The sequence below is a fragment of the Amphibalanus amphitrite genome, unplaced genomic scaffold, assembly GCF_019059575.1.
Source record: "Amphibalanus amphitrite isolate SeventyFive unplaced genomic scaffold, NRLGWU_Aamphi_draft 001101F_arrow, whole genome shotgun sequence".
Taxonomy (NCBI): Eukaryota; Metazoa; Arthropoda; class Thecostraca; order Balanomorpha; family Balanidae; genus Amphibalanus; species Amphibalanus amphitrite.
In genome coordinates, this window is record NW_024882595.1 from 104448 (window position 1) to 120088 (window position 15641).

General features: G+C 50.8%; 3 protein-coding genes across 8 annotated transcripts; 1 reads left to right on the forward strand and 2 right to left on the reverse strand.

The window, feature by feature from the left end:
- Nucleotides 1-62: 62 nt before the first annotated feature.
- Nucleotides 63-3425, reverse strand: LOC122370127 (beta-1,3-galactosyltransferase 1-like). The gene is made up of 5 exons (XM_043345415.1): nucleotides 2793-3425; nucleotides 2328-2464; nucleotides 1421-2016; nucleotides 893-1120; nucleotides 63-596 (listed from the first exon to the last, which is right to left on the reverse strand). Exons 2-5 carry the CDS (start codon nucleotides 2330-2332, stop codon nucleotides 460-462), a joined length of 966 nt encoding a protein of 321 aa, XP_043201350.1. The 5' UTR covers nucleotides 2333-2464; nucleotides 2793-3425; the 3' UTR covers nucleotides 63-459.
- A 177-nt stretch (nucleotides 3426-3602) lies between these two features.
- LOC122370126 (FACT complex subunit Ssrp1-like) lies at nucleotides 3603-7859 on the reverse strand. Of its 4 annotated transcripts, none has more exons than XM_043345412.1 (2): nucleotides 7783-7859; nucleotides 3603-5899 (listed from the first exon to the last, which is right to left on the reverse strand). In XM_043345412.1, the coding sequence occupies exon 2, from the start codon at nucleotides 5849-5851 to the stop codon at nucleotides 3716-3718; it is 2136 nt and encodes a 711-aa protein (XP_043201347.1). In that variant the 5' UTR covers nucleotides 5852-5899; nucleotides 7783-7859; the 3' UTR covers nucleotides 3603-3715. The 4 variants fall into 4 exon arrangements, with proteins under 4 accessions (XP_043201347.1, XP_043201348.1, XP_043201346.1 ...); XM_043345413.1 differs by having other exon boundaries at nucleotides 7698-7848; XM_043345411.1 differs by having other exon boundaries at nucleotides 7584-7817.
- A 320-nt stretch (nucleotides 7860-8179) lies between these two features.
- On the forward strand, nucleotides 8180-15220 carry LOC122370128 (DNA-(apurinic or apyrimidinic site) endonuclease 2-like). 3 transcript variants are annotated; one of them, XM_043345416.1, is made up of 6 exons: nucleotides 8180-8242; nucleotides 12211-12345; nucleotides 12650-12733; nucleotides 12929-13116; nucleotides 13371-13598; nucleotides 13926-15220. In XM_043345416.1, exons 2-6 carry the CDS (start codon nucleotides 12231-12233, stop codon nucleotides 14931-14933), a joined length of 1623 nt encoding a protein of 540 aa, XP_043201351.1. In that variant the 5' UTR covers nucleotides 8180-8242; nucleotides 12211-12230; the 3' UTR covers nucleotides 14934-15220. The 3 variants fall into 3 exon arrangements, with proteins under 3 accessions (XP_043201351.1, XP_043201353.1, XP_043201354.1); XM_043345418.1 differs by having other exon boundaries at nucleotides 8180-8202; XM_043345419.1 differs by having other exon boundaries at nucleotides 8184-8367.
- Nucleotides 15221-15641: the final 421 nt, after the last annotated feature.

Genomic DNA, 15641 nt, shown 5'->3' on the forward strand with positions numbered 1-15641 from the left:
GGTACGTTACTTCTTTAGTATTTAGCTCTCATGCATAAAAATTAAAAGCACGATTCATCCAATCTCCTAGTTTGTGGCAGGGTGAGACCGCATCACCAAAATCTGCGGCTTACTGTGATGAAACTCTTACCATTGTAAATGCCGGATTGCATTATATGCGACCTTTATATTTCATTGATAAATCTAGTAAAAACGACTCGCATTACCCTGCTTCACTGGTCAAAACAGGGGCAGAGTAGCTACATCACTATCACCGAAGGAACATTTGACCCTTATATAGCTCTTATACCCCTCAGCTGTCACGGGATTCCACAGCCAATACAGCAGCTTACAAAACGCTACCGAAAACACGGTCCGGAGGCGTCAGTGGACAGTGCACCTCGTATCCGCTGGCTAAGCGAACGCCGCGCGACTCGACCCACCATTCGACGATTCTACAAGACGACGACGGGGACGGCCTCAGAAGTCCATGCACGGGTTGGGCTCGGTCGAGAACTTCTCCCAGATGAGGTACTGTCTCGCCGGGGTGATCTTGTGCGCGTTAAACAGCTGCACCAGGTCGCAGTCGTCAGACAGAATGTCGCCGCAACTGAAACCTGCCGACGAAGGAGAAAACAGGACCCGGTCGGATCATACACACCTCGTATTCACTATGGGATACTGTATGAGTCGCATTTGCGACAGGCTATGTAATCTGAATCGTTAATGAAGAGACACGTGTATTGCGTGGACGCAACGCACTCTTGAGCGCACTATCAAATGTAAGTGTTCTACACCTGCCCTGTCTCGCTCACATTCAAATTCTGCACGAAGTTCAACAAGACGTTCTCCATGCTTACGTTAACAAAAGCAGCACCGGTCTGAGAAACTACAATTGCCATACGTCTCCCACCTGTGTGATGTTTTGGCGGCCACGCCTGTGCCATTTTGGCGCAGTAGCCGGTGATGAAGACATCCTCGACGGGCAGCAGGGGTACGCGCAGCGCCGCCTGGTAGAGGTCAGCCACCAGGTCCCCGCTGACGACGTACCCGGCGCCAGCGGCGAACTGCGGGTGGCCCGGCGGCGCCGGTCGGCCGTCGGCGCTCAGAGCAGGTGGAGCAGACAGCTGCTTGATGCACCCTGTAACGAGACAGAGAAGGTGTAATAAGATGGCTCTGTTGCGTCGCATATACCGACCGACCTGGCTCAGATATAGGTACCGGAAATTGTCATATGGTCGGGGTTTAGTCATAAATGCGAGTACAGTAAAGACTTAAGACGTCACGGTGAATGTTAAGTGCTGATTCAAATCAAACGTGAACGCTGATGTCACATAATGCACAAGCATCGATATCAGATTATATGCGTTACAAATATCATAAACACTAGTGATATCGGCAAAACATGGTGCTGGCCAAAGGCAGAGCTGAGGACCCGTACCTGTAATAAATCTGTTCTCGTTCAGTGAATCCAGATGAGACATCAGCAGCGGCAGGTTCCAGTAGATATCGTCATCCGTCTTGACGACAAACTTGGCCTGCGGACAGCGTTCCGCGGCCCAGCGCAGACCCACCATCGTCTTCAGCGTCAGGTTGTGGTACGAGTCTCGGAAGTTCTCCTGGAGTATGTCACCGTGCCGGTCGGCCTCCGTCCGCAGCAGCTCTGTGTCGTCAGGTTCACCGTCTCCGAGAAGAAACACCACGTGGACGCGCAGGTGGTCCGAGCCGCCCCACGTGTCGCGCACCGCCTGGCGGCGCTCCCAGTTGGTCAGCGCCGAGGTGACCAGTACCAGGAGCGCCGTGTCGGGAGGGCAGTCCCCGGCCGGCTCCCGCAGACGGTCGAACGAGGCGCGGTTCACCACCGGCTGCGAGCGGATCTTCTTCCCGATGATGGCGACTCGTCGGGAGAGTGCGCGGTCGGCTGGGTCGGCCAGACGCCGAAGTCCGGCCGTCAGCAGCAGTAGCAGCACCGCCAGCAGGAGGAAGAGCGTCAAGGAGAGCCAGCGGCGGCGCAACAGCAGCTGCTGCACCGGCGCCCTGTGGACGGAGAACAGCCGGTGAGACACGGGTCCAGTGAGACAGATGGTAAGGGTTAGTAACTTTATGTCGGGTTCTTGTAAGCAAGGTATGACTGATTTCGGCAAAGGCAAATAATTATCACTTATTCGCGTAACCCAAATACAAATGAACTGGAGACAGGTCTTATCAGACAATGAAGCACTATTAAATGTGCAACTCTGCCACCTTTTTAGACGAGACAATCGCGTGCAATACGCATTATTCAGGTGACGCTAGAAAACTAATTATTCGGGTAATATTTGACACGATAGTCGCAGGCTCACACTTACCGCATAGCTCGGCTGTTCCCAAAATGTCCGTCTGGCCAGTTCGAAACGCAGGGTGCAGACGGGATTAACTCAGGTCGGCCCCGGCAGCATTCGAGGTCTCATGGTGGCAGACGATGGACTAGAAGATTCGCTGGGCGCTGTAAAACAGGTAACTACTAAAAACTGATGAAAAAGCGACAGGTAGGCATGCACGAGACCTCGATCGTTAGTGCTCTAGCAGTAGTTACCTACCTGAAATCTGACGTTATGCTTTATCGGATAGCTAAAAAGGAGGAATAGCGTTTGGTAGCACGGAATAGCATCGAATAGCGTTTGAAATTATAAACATTAAACGATATATGGAATGGTGCTTGAAGAGCTAAACAGCGCAACTGCAGCAAACACCAACCACCCACCCTTGGACCTGCACCATCACCAAATCTCTCCCATGAACCTGATGCCCACCCGATCGCGCCCCGCACTTACCGTTTCGTCAGCAGAAAGTCGGACGGTCACTGAGAGCAGTGCGGCGCCACCTCAGAACTCCGGGTATCCGGTGAACCGCTTCTATCGTCCCTGCGGGATGGCTCTCGGAGTACCGCACGACTGTACCGCGCCGGTACCAGTGTACGGGTGACCGGTACCTGCCGTGCTGCCCCCACCCGGCAGATGTCCGCGCTCCGGCCCACCTGATGCCCGCTGCACGCCCCCACTTTCACTGGCCGGCCGCAACACGGCGACTTTTTACCGTCGACTGTGGCGTGCCGGCCGCCCGCGCCGACGGACCGAGCTCGGAGACGAGCGGGCGTGCCGAGACGATCGGAGAGGGATTCGAAGGCTCATCTTTACCGCACCGGCCGCTGAGAGTGGACCAAGGAGATTGGTCTCAAATGAGAGAGGGACGGATTCCAACGGCATGCTACACAGCCGCCTCAAGGACACAATTGAACACAACTTAAAATCCGATGAAAGGGCATTGTTTCGCAATTCGCAAGGTGTCGTTGACTCAATGGATATCACGATTCGTGACGACAGATAGTCGCCTAATGCCCGCTGCAACTGTCTTTGAATGAGCCAGTTCATAAACGGGGAGATAATCATCGGTCTGATTTTGGAATAAAACTACTCCGTACAGGTAGTTGACAGAGTAAAGTAGGGTAGTGACTAGCGTGGTAAGGTAACCGCCTGCGATTGCAAATACTTGAAAACATTATCACTAAATTCGCAACCGTCTCCCTTGGCATCGATATTGACGCGTCTCCTGTGCTACCGATCAGACTAACAGCATCAACACAGTGACGATGAAAATAGGTGTATTGTAGCTCACTCTACAATACAGGACACATGGCGTTACACATGAGACATTGGCGTGAATTTACAGACAGATAATGCATACAGACAGCTCCTCTTCAGTCGCTGTCGTCTCCCGAGCCGCCGGAAGCGTCACTCGACGCCGGCGTCGACTCGGCTTCCTCCTCCTCATCGTCTTCAGACTCCTTTTTCTCGGTTTTCACCTTCTCCTTGGCTGCAGCGGGCTTGGCTTTGGGCTTTGCCGGCTTCTCGTCGTCGTCACTGGAGGAGGAATCCTCGATGTACTCCTTACTCTTGAAGCCGGATCCGACGCCGCCTAACGAGCCACCAGTGGACTTCTTCGGGCTGCTCTTGGGTTTGGAGGCGCCTCCGCCGCCGCCACCACCACCACCGCCGCCAGAGGCTCTCCATTCCTTCATCTCCTCCTCGTACCTCGCCCTGGCCTCTTGGTTCTTCTTCTCCCACTCTGACTTGTCCTTCAGCTCACGCCACATTTCGCCGGCCTTCTTGCTGATCTCCGTGATGGAGATGCCCGGATTCTCCTCCTTGATCTGTTCACGGTGCTCGTTCAGCCATAAGAAGTAGGCCGACATGGGCCGCTTGGGTGCACCCGAGTCCTTCTTCTTCCTCTTGGCCGGCTTCTCTTTCGCACTGCTCGCCCGTTTTCGCTCCTTCTTCTCCTTCTTTTCCTTCTTCTTTTGCCGCTTGGCCCTCTTCTCCGAGTTGTCCGACTCGCCGCCCTCGCTGTCAGTGCTCTCCGGGTTGCTCTCGAACTCCTCGGCGACGTCGGAGCCACCGGCCGCGTCCGGGTTGAAGTCGTCGTCCGTCGATTCGTCCTCGTCCGAGTCATCCTCGTCCCGCTCCTCTCCCTCGCGCTTCATCCTCTCCAGGTACGGGTCGGCCGCACCGTCATCCTCAGATGCGTAGTTGGCGCCCTTCTCCATGCCGCCCTTGCTCTTGATCCGGATCTTCTTGTCCTGGACGAAGGTGAACAGGTTGCTGTACTCCTCCTTCTCGATGCTGCTGAACGTGTGCATAATGTCGTTCTTGACCTGAATCTCGAAATCAAAGGTCCTGGTGCCGCCGCCACTACGCGCGAAGTTCACGCTGATCACATCGTCGAGTCGTACGTAGATCGGCGGCTTGTGGATGTACATGAACCCGCGATCGAGAGGATACAGGTAGCCGGCGGCCGCCTTGTACGAACAGGCGATCGCTGGCGTGTCCGAGTGTCCGCGGAAAGAGCCCGGCACAGTCAGCTTTTTGTTGGCCAGCCCTTTGGTCAGCTTCGACATCACCTCGAAGCTCTGGCCCTTGAGTTCCTTCGGAACGCGCCCCTCATACTTTGTTTGCAGTTCTTCGTCGCTGATGGGCAGCTCCAGGTCCATCTCGTCATCTTCATCCAGCTCGAAGCTGAGGATGAGGAAGTGGTAGCGCGTCATGCCCTGCTTGATAGGCGGATCCAGCGCCAACACGAAGTAGGTTTTCCGTCCGTCGCGATGCGGCAGCAGGAACAATCGCTGGATCGTGGAGATCGGCACCTTGAAGTCGTACGTTTTTCCGTGCATGTTGACGAAGGTGGGGTAGATGCCGATGTCGTAGCGACCTCGGGGCGTGAGGCAGTTGACCTGGCGGAAGATGGCCAGGACGTCGCCGGTGGCGGTCACCACGCTGGCCTTCTTCATCACCTGGTCGTGGAACGCCTCGGTCGGGTCCGGGTTCTCTGCAGTCGCCGGCAGGTGGAAGCGCATTTCCATCAGGCTGACAGCCGCGTCGTCGCTGGTGTGGAACTCGAGCGTCACTTCCGTCTTGCCTGGTGTGCAGCCAGACACGTAGCCGAGTGGAAACTCGAACGCAGTCGTGTCATCCACATCAAAGCTTAGCGTGTTGCCTTTGAAAACAGCAGCGCCCCAGTTCCAGCCCTTGAGGCTCAGCTGCTTTGTCGCCAATTCTTTGCCAAAGTTTTGTTTGAAAAACTTTGCGATTTTCTCCTGGTCTGTATCTTTGAATCCACCGAACCGATGCAGGTCGCCGTTTTTTAGAAATATCCGCAGCGCCCAGTCACCACTCATCCTTTGCCAGTTCAGGAGGTCAATTTCTTTGCCAGGAAACTGCTCTGTTTTACCTGATTTCCGATACTTGAATACGACATCACTGTCAGTGACACGGAGTTTTCCGGCCATCATGGCACCTCTTTGTTCATACAGAGCATCATTGTACTCCAGGAAATCCATGGTAGCTCACAAAGTTTGCCTGGAGAACAAACTTTCTTCAACACAAGCCTGAAATGACAAAATACAAAATCAAAACAAATGAAGCAATGTTGATGTTCGCTGGATGTCCAAGCAATACACATGGTTCGACAAATGTTTGTTGACACAGGCTGATCTACATTTAAGTCTGAAACAAATATAATACAGTGATATCTTAAATTGGCAGGTATGATAGGTATCAGTAATTGTTCAATAATATATTATGCAAAATAATACAATTCAATAACTATGTTCAATGTTTGAAAGTTAAAGCATTGCTAAAAATCACAGGCTCTGTAAGGGATTGCCCAAAATTAACTTCCTTATGTTTATTCCTGTTTTGGGATTCAGACCATCAAGAAGTTTAAAAATAACCATATGCACAGCATGGTAAAAATTCCTTTAAAATCCATTGCCACCTTAAAAACAAACATTTACTTATTGTTTGATGATGATGATGATGAATTGGGTTCAATACCATTTTTATAGTATTTTCTATCACAAGAGCTAGGTTTTCACTATAGGAAAAACTGCTATCTTGTTGAGAGTCATGAGAGGGCTGGTAAATATGTCCACACTGATGAATGTGGCCTAGTGCATTTTTTTTTACACCAGCTAATGTCTAATGTGACCTCAGCTCAATTGGCAACAGTTAACAAGATGAGCCAGCTAGGGTGACACATTGCACTGGACCACAAAAAAAAACACCCTGGCTCCAAATCAGGCAGTACCAAACAAATACCCTTAGGCAGTACCAAACAAGTTACAAAACTGGGAATTTCACACCAATTTTTTTTTTTTAGTTTGCATATCTAATATAACAAAACTGTATTTAACTGTTTATTCTTTGCTGGCTGAGCCCATCATGCCCCAGAGCATGAGTTTTTGGATAATGCTTGCTGCACCAGCACAGCAGTTCAGCACAGTAGGTAGGTACCATGGTATTCATAAAGAAGGCGTCACACTTTTGTTTGTGCAACCAAGGAGTTAAGGGAGGCTGGAGGTGCTGCACACCAAGTCCTGAGATGTAGGTTGTAGTGGTGGTTGTAGGCTTTAAGTTGCAGGTTGTTAGGTTAGGTCAGGTTAGGTTGGGTTAGTTTTGGTTTGGTTAAGTTAGTTTTGGTTTGGTTAAAAAGAAGCATCTCTATTCTCTGGGTAGAGCACCTCTCCTTGGTTGCAAAAATAAGTGACACCTGCTTTATGACTTGGACTAGGTACCAGTACCACTAAGGGCCCACCCCACATCATACAACTTATACACCACACCACTGTAAATTTGCAATGCACTGTCCAGTTTGCAGTATCCCTGCACTGACAAGATGACAAGATCACATCACTAATGACACTTTGGCCTTTGTAACACGAGTCTGGCAATCATAACAGCCCTTTGATCCTGAAATTGAATGCATTCCAGTCTAAAGCTTGAGTCTTAAGAGACTGGGTTTTAAAGAAGAAAAATGCACATTCTTTAGATTATGCAATTACAAAAAAAAGAAGCAATTCCTTTTGTTAGGTCTCAGCACGGGTGGAGAATTGTGCTGGACTGGGGGTGCTCGAGCTCTCCCAATTCCACGCCGGCCACGCCGGCTTGGCTTTGGAGCCGCGGCCGGGCGGCGCGGGTCAAGGTCACCGCTAGGCGGCGGCGGATTTGCTGCGCCCGAGCACCCCCAGCTGGTCACAATTCTCCACCTATGGGTCTCAGTCTCAATCTTACAGCTTCCTCCACAGGAATGGCCGGCTTTCGTCAACTTTAAAAGCAGACAGCAGTGAAGGACACGACGTCCCAAACTAGCCTAAAAATTGAAATGCACACAATCTTAACACTTGCCTTTTGTTAGAAATCTCTTTCAGCAAAAAACCAATATCTCTCCGAAAATGTAAATAAATGTAAAATACTGTAAAATGACTTTCACGGGTCGCAGCGGTCGCAGCGCACGAGCGCGGGAGCACACTGTAGTCTCGCGCGCGCCACATTCGCTCTTTCGTATCAAATGCGCCGAAAAATATTTTTGCTATCTTACGTCACTCAAATTTGTGTAACATTTTTCTGCTTAGATTGGCCTGGTCAAAAATCTGCAATTCAAATTTATGTAACAAATTGATAGTTTAATTAATACTATTTCCATGTTTAAAATATACGTAATTAAATAAAGAATTATACGCCAAATTATGGTCCCGCTAAAGCTGCTCATTCAATACCATGTTCACTTTACAGAAGACAACGCCATTCTGCCAGCGACTCGGCGCTGATTGGCCAGTAGCTGAAAATGTTGTGAGCTGCATCGACCAACAACACTTATCGAACACAATTTTTAGAGCGTTGTGCTTTTACGGTCGTCAAGCGCGTGTGCTCCCCTGTTGTTTCAAAACTTGGTATATTTTTGCTATTTTTTGTGCACACTACTTGGTATATTTTTGCTATTTTTGTGCACACTTTGGTTCCTTCTTTTCTATCTTATATTGCAATCTGGCTGGCAGTGGCTAAATCTCCCGAGTTGGTATGTTTTTAATTGACAACATGCTTTTTATTTCTATTTAGGTTAGACCATTAGGATCTAACCTAAATAGGTCCTGATGGACCTTGAATTTGAATTGGGAATAAACGTACAAACTATAAAAGCATTACACCAGTATAGCTCCTTTTGGGGCGACTAACCGAGCGAGCGAGAGGGTGAGCCTTGCACGTGCGAAATTTCGAGGGGGTACCTCCAACTGACTTGTGCACGGCACCCTACTAACCGGTCTCTAGCGATGTGCCAAATTTGAGCACAATCGGCCCAGCCGTTCTCGAGATCTGGAAGCGGCACCCTGCACGTGCGCACGTGCAGAATGGGTCCCAACTGACTTGTGCACGGCACCCTACTAACTGGTCCCTAACTGTGTACCAAATTTGAGCGCCATCGGTCCAGCCGTTTTCGAGATCTGGAAACAACCCCTGCACGTGCGCACGTGCAGCAGCACCCCAACTCTGGCACATGGATATGCAGTGCCTGGTGGGTGCCTACCTACATGCCAACTTTCAGCGCAATCGGCTTAGTAGTTACCGAAATATTGCAACAATTGCAAAACTGACACCTCTTCGTTTTGCGCGTGGCATGTGCATAAGGGGTCACCCACATGCATCGGGAATAGTCCAATACTTGGTAGAAGGAATGAAGCTACCCTACAAAAATTACCCCGTGTAAATCGGTCCAGTGGTTGCTGAGATATAAGCCTCGCAAAAGCGTCCGCACGGCCGGCCGGCCCCGGCCGGCCGCTCATACTCAGAAATTTCCGGTAATCTAAGGAAAGACTACGCTCGCTACGCTCGCTTCGCCCGCTCCGTAATCAGCTGAAATGGAACAGCATGAGAACCAGTATAACGCCTTTTGGGGCGAGTAACGGAGCGAGCGAGAGGGTTGGCCTTGCACGTGCGAAATTGCGAGGGGGTACCTCCAGCTGACTTGTGCACAGCACCCTACTAACCGGTCTCTAGCAATGTGCCAAATTTGAGCACAATCGGCCCAGCCGTTCTCGAGATCTGGAAGCGGCACCCTGCACGTGCGCACGTGCAAAATGGGTCCCGACTGACTTTTGCACGGCACCCTACTAACCGGTCCCTAACTGTGTACCAAATTTGAGCGCAATCGGTTGAGCCGTTCTCGAGATCTGGAAACGACCCCTGCACGTGCGCACGTGCAGCAACACCCCAACTCTGGCACATGGATATGCAGTGCCTAGTGGGTGCCTACCTACATGCCAACTTTCAGCGCAATCGGCCAAGTAGTTACCGAGATATTGCAACAATTACAAAACTGACACCTCTTCGTTTTGCACGTGGCACGTGCATAAGGGGTCACCCACATGCATCAGGAATAGTCCAATACTTGGTAGAAGGAATGAAGCTACCCTACAAAATTTACCGCGTGTAAATCGGTCAAGTGGTTGCTGAGATATAAGCCTCGCAAAAGCGTCCGCACGGCCGGCCGGCCGGCCGGCCGCTCATGCTCAGAAATTTCCGTTAATCTAAGGAAAGACTACGCTCGCTTCGCTCGCTCCGTAATCAGCAGATCTGTCTTTCAGGGTGTCTGGTCTGGCATTGCGTGTGGATTTTTTTTCCAGCATGGTCAGGTGTCAGCTGGCGTGGGAGGGATTCTATTTTCCCTGTCTGAATTGCTGTTGGAGTCCAAGTCATTGGAAGATTGTCAACTTCTAGTCCTTTCCTTAATGATGACAAACATTGGTTGCCACTTTATTTAGCACAACTGTTCTGATATACCTTGGGAATTTTGTTTTTGTTTTTGGTATTTAACACACGCCCTCGTGGGGAGGGCTATTTTTTGCCCCCCCCCCCTCCAGACTTTTTGATATATCTCCAGAACTGCTCCGCCGATCATCACCAAACTTTCAGTACCCTCCCGGGCATCAGTTTTACACATTGTGACCAGAATTTTTTTCCAAAAGCTATGAAAGGTTGGCTGCAAATGACGTCCGCGGTCAGAGTGACGTCATGTTCTGCCGTTTATCGACCAAAAAAAAGTTTCACGGGAAGAGCTGTCAGGCCTATAGCTTTGAAGATACAGAAAAACGTTAAAGACATAAAAGGTGTTAAATGAGCAGGGCTATAAAACTGCTATCTCTGAATTTTAAATCGTTTTGAATTTTAACCCCCAAAAATTAATATTTTTGAATATATTTGCCAAAAAATCCACAAAGTTTTTCGATTTTCAAAAAAAAAAAATGTGATAGGCCTTACCGACTTCTATTCACATACCAAATTTTAGATCGATACCTCTTTTTTGGCCAAGTTATAGCGAAAAAACTGTTCAAAATTGATGACAAAAAAATTTCACTCAATTTTTAGCAATTCTAGACCACGTAGCGCAAAACAAAGAGCACCATTAGACTCGCCGTGACGAGCTGCATCGAATCTATACCCATTTTATGCAAAACTATCAACTTTGAAATTTGACCTTTTTTACCTGACCTTTTTTGTAAGTTTAGTCCGAACCTTTTAATAGGAAGGATTCACAAGAACAAAGCCACCGCTAAGCGAAGCTTGTTGCGGTGACCCTGCCCTTTTCCCTCCGATCGCGAAATTCCAGTTCTATGGCAGAATTTAGAGTCCAAAGTTTAACGTGCGCACACAGCCGCGCACGGCCGGTCCCCTCACTGACTTCGCCTGGCTACGGCCTGCCACCAACCGCAGCCATACCTGTCAGGAGGCCCATAAATGTCAAGCGCCCGTCACGCTTCGAACCCGGACTGTTATAACCGGGAACGCGTGCTCTAACCACGCGGAGTCCAATGCTCTACTAACTGAGCTACGGGACCGGCTCATATATATCAGGCTTGTATCAGGCATATATATATTATATACCTTGACCTTACTTCCACCAGGAAGTGACCTAAACCGTTCCTGATGGTCTTATAACCAACGTCATTGAGTTTAAAATGAAAATTTGCCATAAAACATACATCACACAGCCCTAGTAAAATTGGGTTCATGTGCTGAACTGCTGACCCTTGGTGACCTGACCTGTGACCTGACCTGGTATTATCAGTGACCTCTAATAGCAACATATGTACTAGGCAACTGACGCCCTATCGTTGATTTTCGATAAAATGCGTTATACTCGATGTTATAGCGCATTCCCTAGAACACCAGTGACCGACAAAACATTTTATCTTTGACCTGACCTGTGACCTCATCGGTGACCCCGAGGTCAATGAAATTGGATTCCTTACGACAAATTTGATAGGGCTTTCGAACGCCGTTTGAATTTTGCAGATCTGTCCAGAAGTTTCGGAGATACTGGGGGGGAGGGGGCAAAAAATGGCCCCCCCCCCCCCACACCACCACCGCCAGGTCGCGTTATAAACGGACCCCACCAGGGCGCGGGTTAAGTTTGAATATTGTGAATAAGACTTTTATAATAAGCTGGGGGTCCTTGACACAGGTTAAGGTCAAAGGTCATTTGGGTCAGAGTCATACAATTTTCAGGATACCTATTGGTCAAATTGATTAACTCGAGAGCACTGAAAGTTTCATCGGGATTGGGCGTTTTTCTCGAGTTATTCGCGACAGACTGGGGGGGGGGGAAGCAAATTGCAGTAAATCTGACCCCCTCCCCCTATTAGTGCGAAGGCTAGTCCTGAATTGCAAATGGTAATTCATAACACTCTAATTCAGAGTTCAGACCAACTTGCAGGCAATCGAATATCGACCCTCTGTTTATGCTACCTAGTCTTGCTAATGCAAATGCTGAGTTTGAAACGTGTGTCTCCTGTACGAATATTGCTAACATATGCACTGGCTAACTTGTCATGGACATGGGTCATGACTGTCACGCTTTTTACAGGTAACATCCGCAATCAAGTGATGTACACCGTGACAACATGGAACATCAATGGGCTTCGTTCTGCAAAAGATCTCAAACAGATGCTCGACAAGCTGGATTCTGACATAATATGCTTCCAGGAAACGAAAATCACACGTATGTTTAGGAAGACTTTTATCCAATAATTACGTACCTATCACAACAAATCTGCTTGATATCGTTCATCGGATGCTGGACAGATGTAGGCTCAAAGGCACCAGAGAACATTTGGTACAAAAGTCTTTAGAATGGATTTAAATGTTCTGTGCTTTTCCTGTTACCAGTATTTGACAATCAACATATTTATTTAGTTTATGATGACTTAGAGCATGATATGCGAATGTGTTCACATATCTACCACCGTACTGTTAATGCCTGCACTTAGTCCTGATCAGCCGCCGCCTGCCCGCTGTGCCTTCAGGTGAGATGCTTTCGGAGCCTCTGGCCATCGTCCCCGGCTACACTTCCTACTTTGACTTCAGTCGGCGGCGCAGCGGGTACTCCGGTAAGACTGGACCTCGTAGCGAACGTCACCGGCTTCTTGGCTCTGAACTTCATTTCTCCTAGACCTACAACCTCTGATGACGCTGGCATTTTTGTGACCGCGACGTCCTGCCCTATGTTCGTCGGTCAGCAACTGAATGTTACGTTCCCTCAAATGAGAACTCGTCACCTTCCGTTGACCTCGCGCTGTGTCCAGGGGTGGCGACCTACTGCCGCCAGTCGGCCACGCCGTCGGCAGCCGAGGCGGGTGTGGCGGGCTCGGGCGTCGACACCGACTCTGTGGGCTGCTACGGCGAGATAGGCGCCGAGCTGGAGCCGGCGGAGCGGAAGGAGCTGGACGGCGAGGGACGCTGCGTGATCACCCTGCACCGCACCGCCTGCCAGGTGACCATTTCGCACCTCTGCCGCCGCCTAAATACGGTGTTAAGATCAAAGATGTTTGATCGTTGCGATGGCAGATGTCATGATGAAAGCGTACCGTGATGATCCGGGTCTTGATACTTTTCATGGCACAGAATCATATCCTTAACGCATGACTAGGGTCATTAATTGGTCACAGGATCTCCATGTTCCGTGGTTGGATAGTCACATTCCCGTATCGTGCCGATGATCGTCTCTCAGGTCCGTCGTATCCGCAGTGTCCCAGCTCCTCCGAAGACCGTCCCTGCCACGTGGCCGTGCTGAACGTGTACTGTCCGCGCGTGGACCCGGACCGACCGGAGCGGCTCGCCTACAAACTGCTCTTCTACCGGGCACTGAGACTGCGTGCTGCAGCGCTGCGGGCCGCCGGTCACCACGTGCTACTGGTGGGGGATCTCAACTGCAGTCACCGACCCGCAGATTCGTGTGACCCCGGAGACCTGAAGGTGAGTGCCGCGAGAAAGATGTGCGTGGGTATAGGTAGACAGATCGTATTAATCTACGGGAGGGGAGGGACAATATCTTTCATTTTCATTTATGAGCACGCTGATCAGTATTTCCTAAATGTTTGCTACTCTGTATGCACCGTATGCAGTATGCACCATAGATCTTACCTATATAACCACAGTAGGTGTTACTGCCAAATGTTTTGGTGCTCCATGCGCCCTGCGCCTAAATTCTTTGAATGTGAATCTAAGCAATGCGCTTGCAGAGTAGAACGAAATCTGTCAGCGACCAAAATCTAACGGTGCCTGTCTTCCCGCGTGACTCAGGAGTTCGCGGCCAGCCCGAGTCGCCGGTTCCTTGACGACTGGCTGTGTAAGCCGTCCGCTGCCGAAGCTGCCGCTCCCGACCAGCTAGTGGACTCGTTCCGGCTACTGCACCCGGCTGCTACAGAGGTCTACACGTGCTGGAACACCCAGCGCGCTGCCCGTCAGCTCAACTTCGGCACCCGTATCGACTACGTGCTGTGCGACGCGCCGGCGGCCGCGGCCGGGCTCGTGTACCGCTGTGACGTGCTGGCTGATGTACAGGGCAGCGATCACTGTCCGGTGCGAGCGACCATCGGGGCTCGGCTGGAGGCCGCCGGTCGGCCACCGCCCGCCTGCACGCGCTACTACCCGGAGTTTGCCGGCCGACAGCTCACCATCAAACAGTGGTGCTCCGGTCAGGCCCCTGGTGGAAAGCGTCCCCCACAGCAGCCGGCGCAGAGACAGGCCGGAAAGCGCGCCCGAGGCGGACAGGCCACGCTGCTCGGGTTTGTGAAGAGGAGCAAAGTGCCTTCGTCGGACAGCGGAGGAGGTGGAGGGAAGGATCAAGACACAAAAGCACAGTCAGACGAGCTCAGAGACCACAGGCCACAGTCTTCTGACAGGGTTTGTGCGGGCGAGAGTGATCAGACGCCTGAGGGCGGCGCGGCGACGGCGAACGGCGGGGCCGTGGAGTCGTCGGACAGCTCCGGAGGCAGCAGCTGGCAGAGCACTCCGACAGAGCCTGACGGCGCAGAGCGGAAAGTCGCGGCGGCGGCTGCGGCGTTCTGGAGCGAGACGCTGCGCGCGCTCCGACCGCCGCCCTGCCGCGGACACCGCGAACCGTGCGTGCAGCGCGTGGTCAAAAAGGCCGGCCCTAACCTGGGCAAGCAGTTCTGGTGCTGCGCGCGCGGTGTGGGTAAGCCCGGCGACCCTGAGGCGCACTGCGGCCACTTTGAGTGGCTCCGTCGCGGCGGCCGCGGGCGCTCCAGCGACGTCACAACTGCTGTGGCTGGATCGGTGGCGTCGTAAGGTATGAGAATCCGCGGCCCGTGGTGGGTGGGTGGATGTCCTCGTGACTGACGGAGTGCGTCGGTTTTGTGATTGGGTTTTAATGATTCGCTTAGTGTTTTCAAAGTCGGCCATTCTCGTGTGTCACGTCAAGGTAGGTGAGTGAGGCATAGTACTTGGCGGTACGGGTTCGATCCTTGTGAAGCATTTCCAGGGCCCTGCATTGAAAATGTTCACATCCATCAACATATTATTATTATGCATATTTCATATCGTAGTTGGAACAAATACAGTGCATGACTTTGTAACTCTACTCCCTACTAAGAAACGATCAAATTACAAACTAGCTGAAACGGTTATCACTTTCAATACCCAACAGCGAGATGTTTCGGTAATGGTGGCTTCTGAACCCGAATTATTCAAAAGCTCATAATAGGAGCTTGAGTTTGCTGTAATAGGAATACAGCCGCAATGCCACTGCTACAACTGTGCATCAGTCGAAATGATATTACGCTGACGGATTACGAATCTTCGCAGTATGAGAGGGTAGAGAGTATGAGGGGAGAGCTTGAAAACATTTTCGATCGAACGCTTGGTTCCAAATGGCAAATACGTCTCTTTCATTTAAGACTTGTCCGTGATAAAAACTTACCATTGTATATCAATCACCCACACAGCAAGAATATTGACTACTTAGTCCTCGACATTGCAGCCACTGACATGCTATTG

What these genes read in the sequence shown, in the direction of transcription:
- LOC122370127 (XM_043345415.1), bottom strand. An exon ending in CGAGAACAGATTTATTACAG is followed by an intron (nt 1,121 to 1,420) that starts GTACGGGTCCTC and finishes GTCTCGTTACAG; the next exon opens with GGTGCATCAAGCAGCTGTCT. An exon ending in GCCGCCAAAACATCACACAG is followed by an intron (nt 597 to 892) that starts GTGGGAGACGTA and finishes CTTCGTCGGCAG; the next exon opens with GTTTCAGTTGCGGCGACATT.
- LOC122370126 (XM_043345412.1), bottom strand. Translation starts at nt 5,851, where the DNA reads ATGGATTTCCTGGAGTACAATGATGCTCTGTATGAACAAAGAGGTGCC.
- LOC122370128 (XM_043345416.1), top strand. Translation starts at nt 12,231, where the DNA reads ATGTACACCGTGACAACATGGAACATCAATGGGCTTCGTTCTGCAAAA. An exon ending in GCGGCGCAGCGGGTACTCCG is followed by an intron (nt 12,734 to 12,928) that starts GTAAGACTGGAC and finishes CGCTGTGTCCAG; the next exon opens with GGGTGGCGACCTACTGCCGC. An exon ending in GTGACCCCGGAGACCTGAAG is followed by an intron (nt 13,599 to 13,925) that starts GTGAGTGCCGCG and finishes CGCGTGACTCAG; the next exon opens with GAGTTCGCGGCCAGCCCGAG.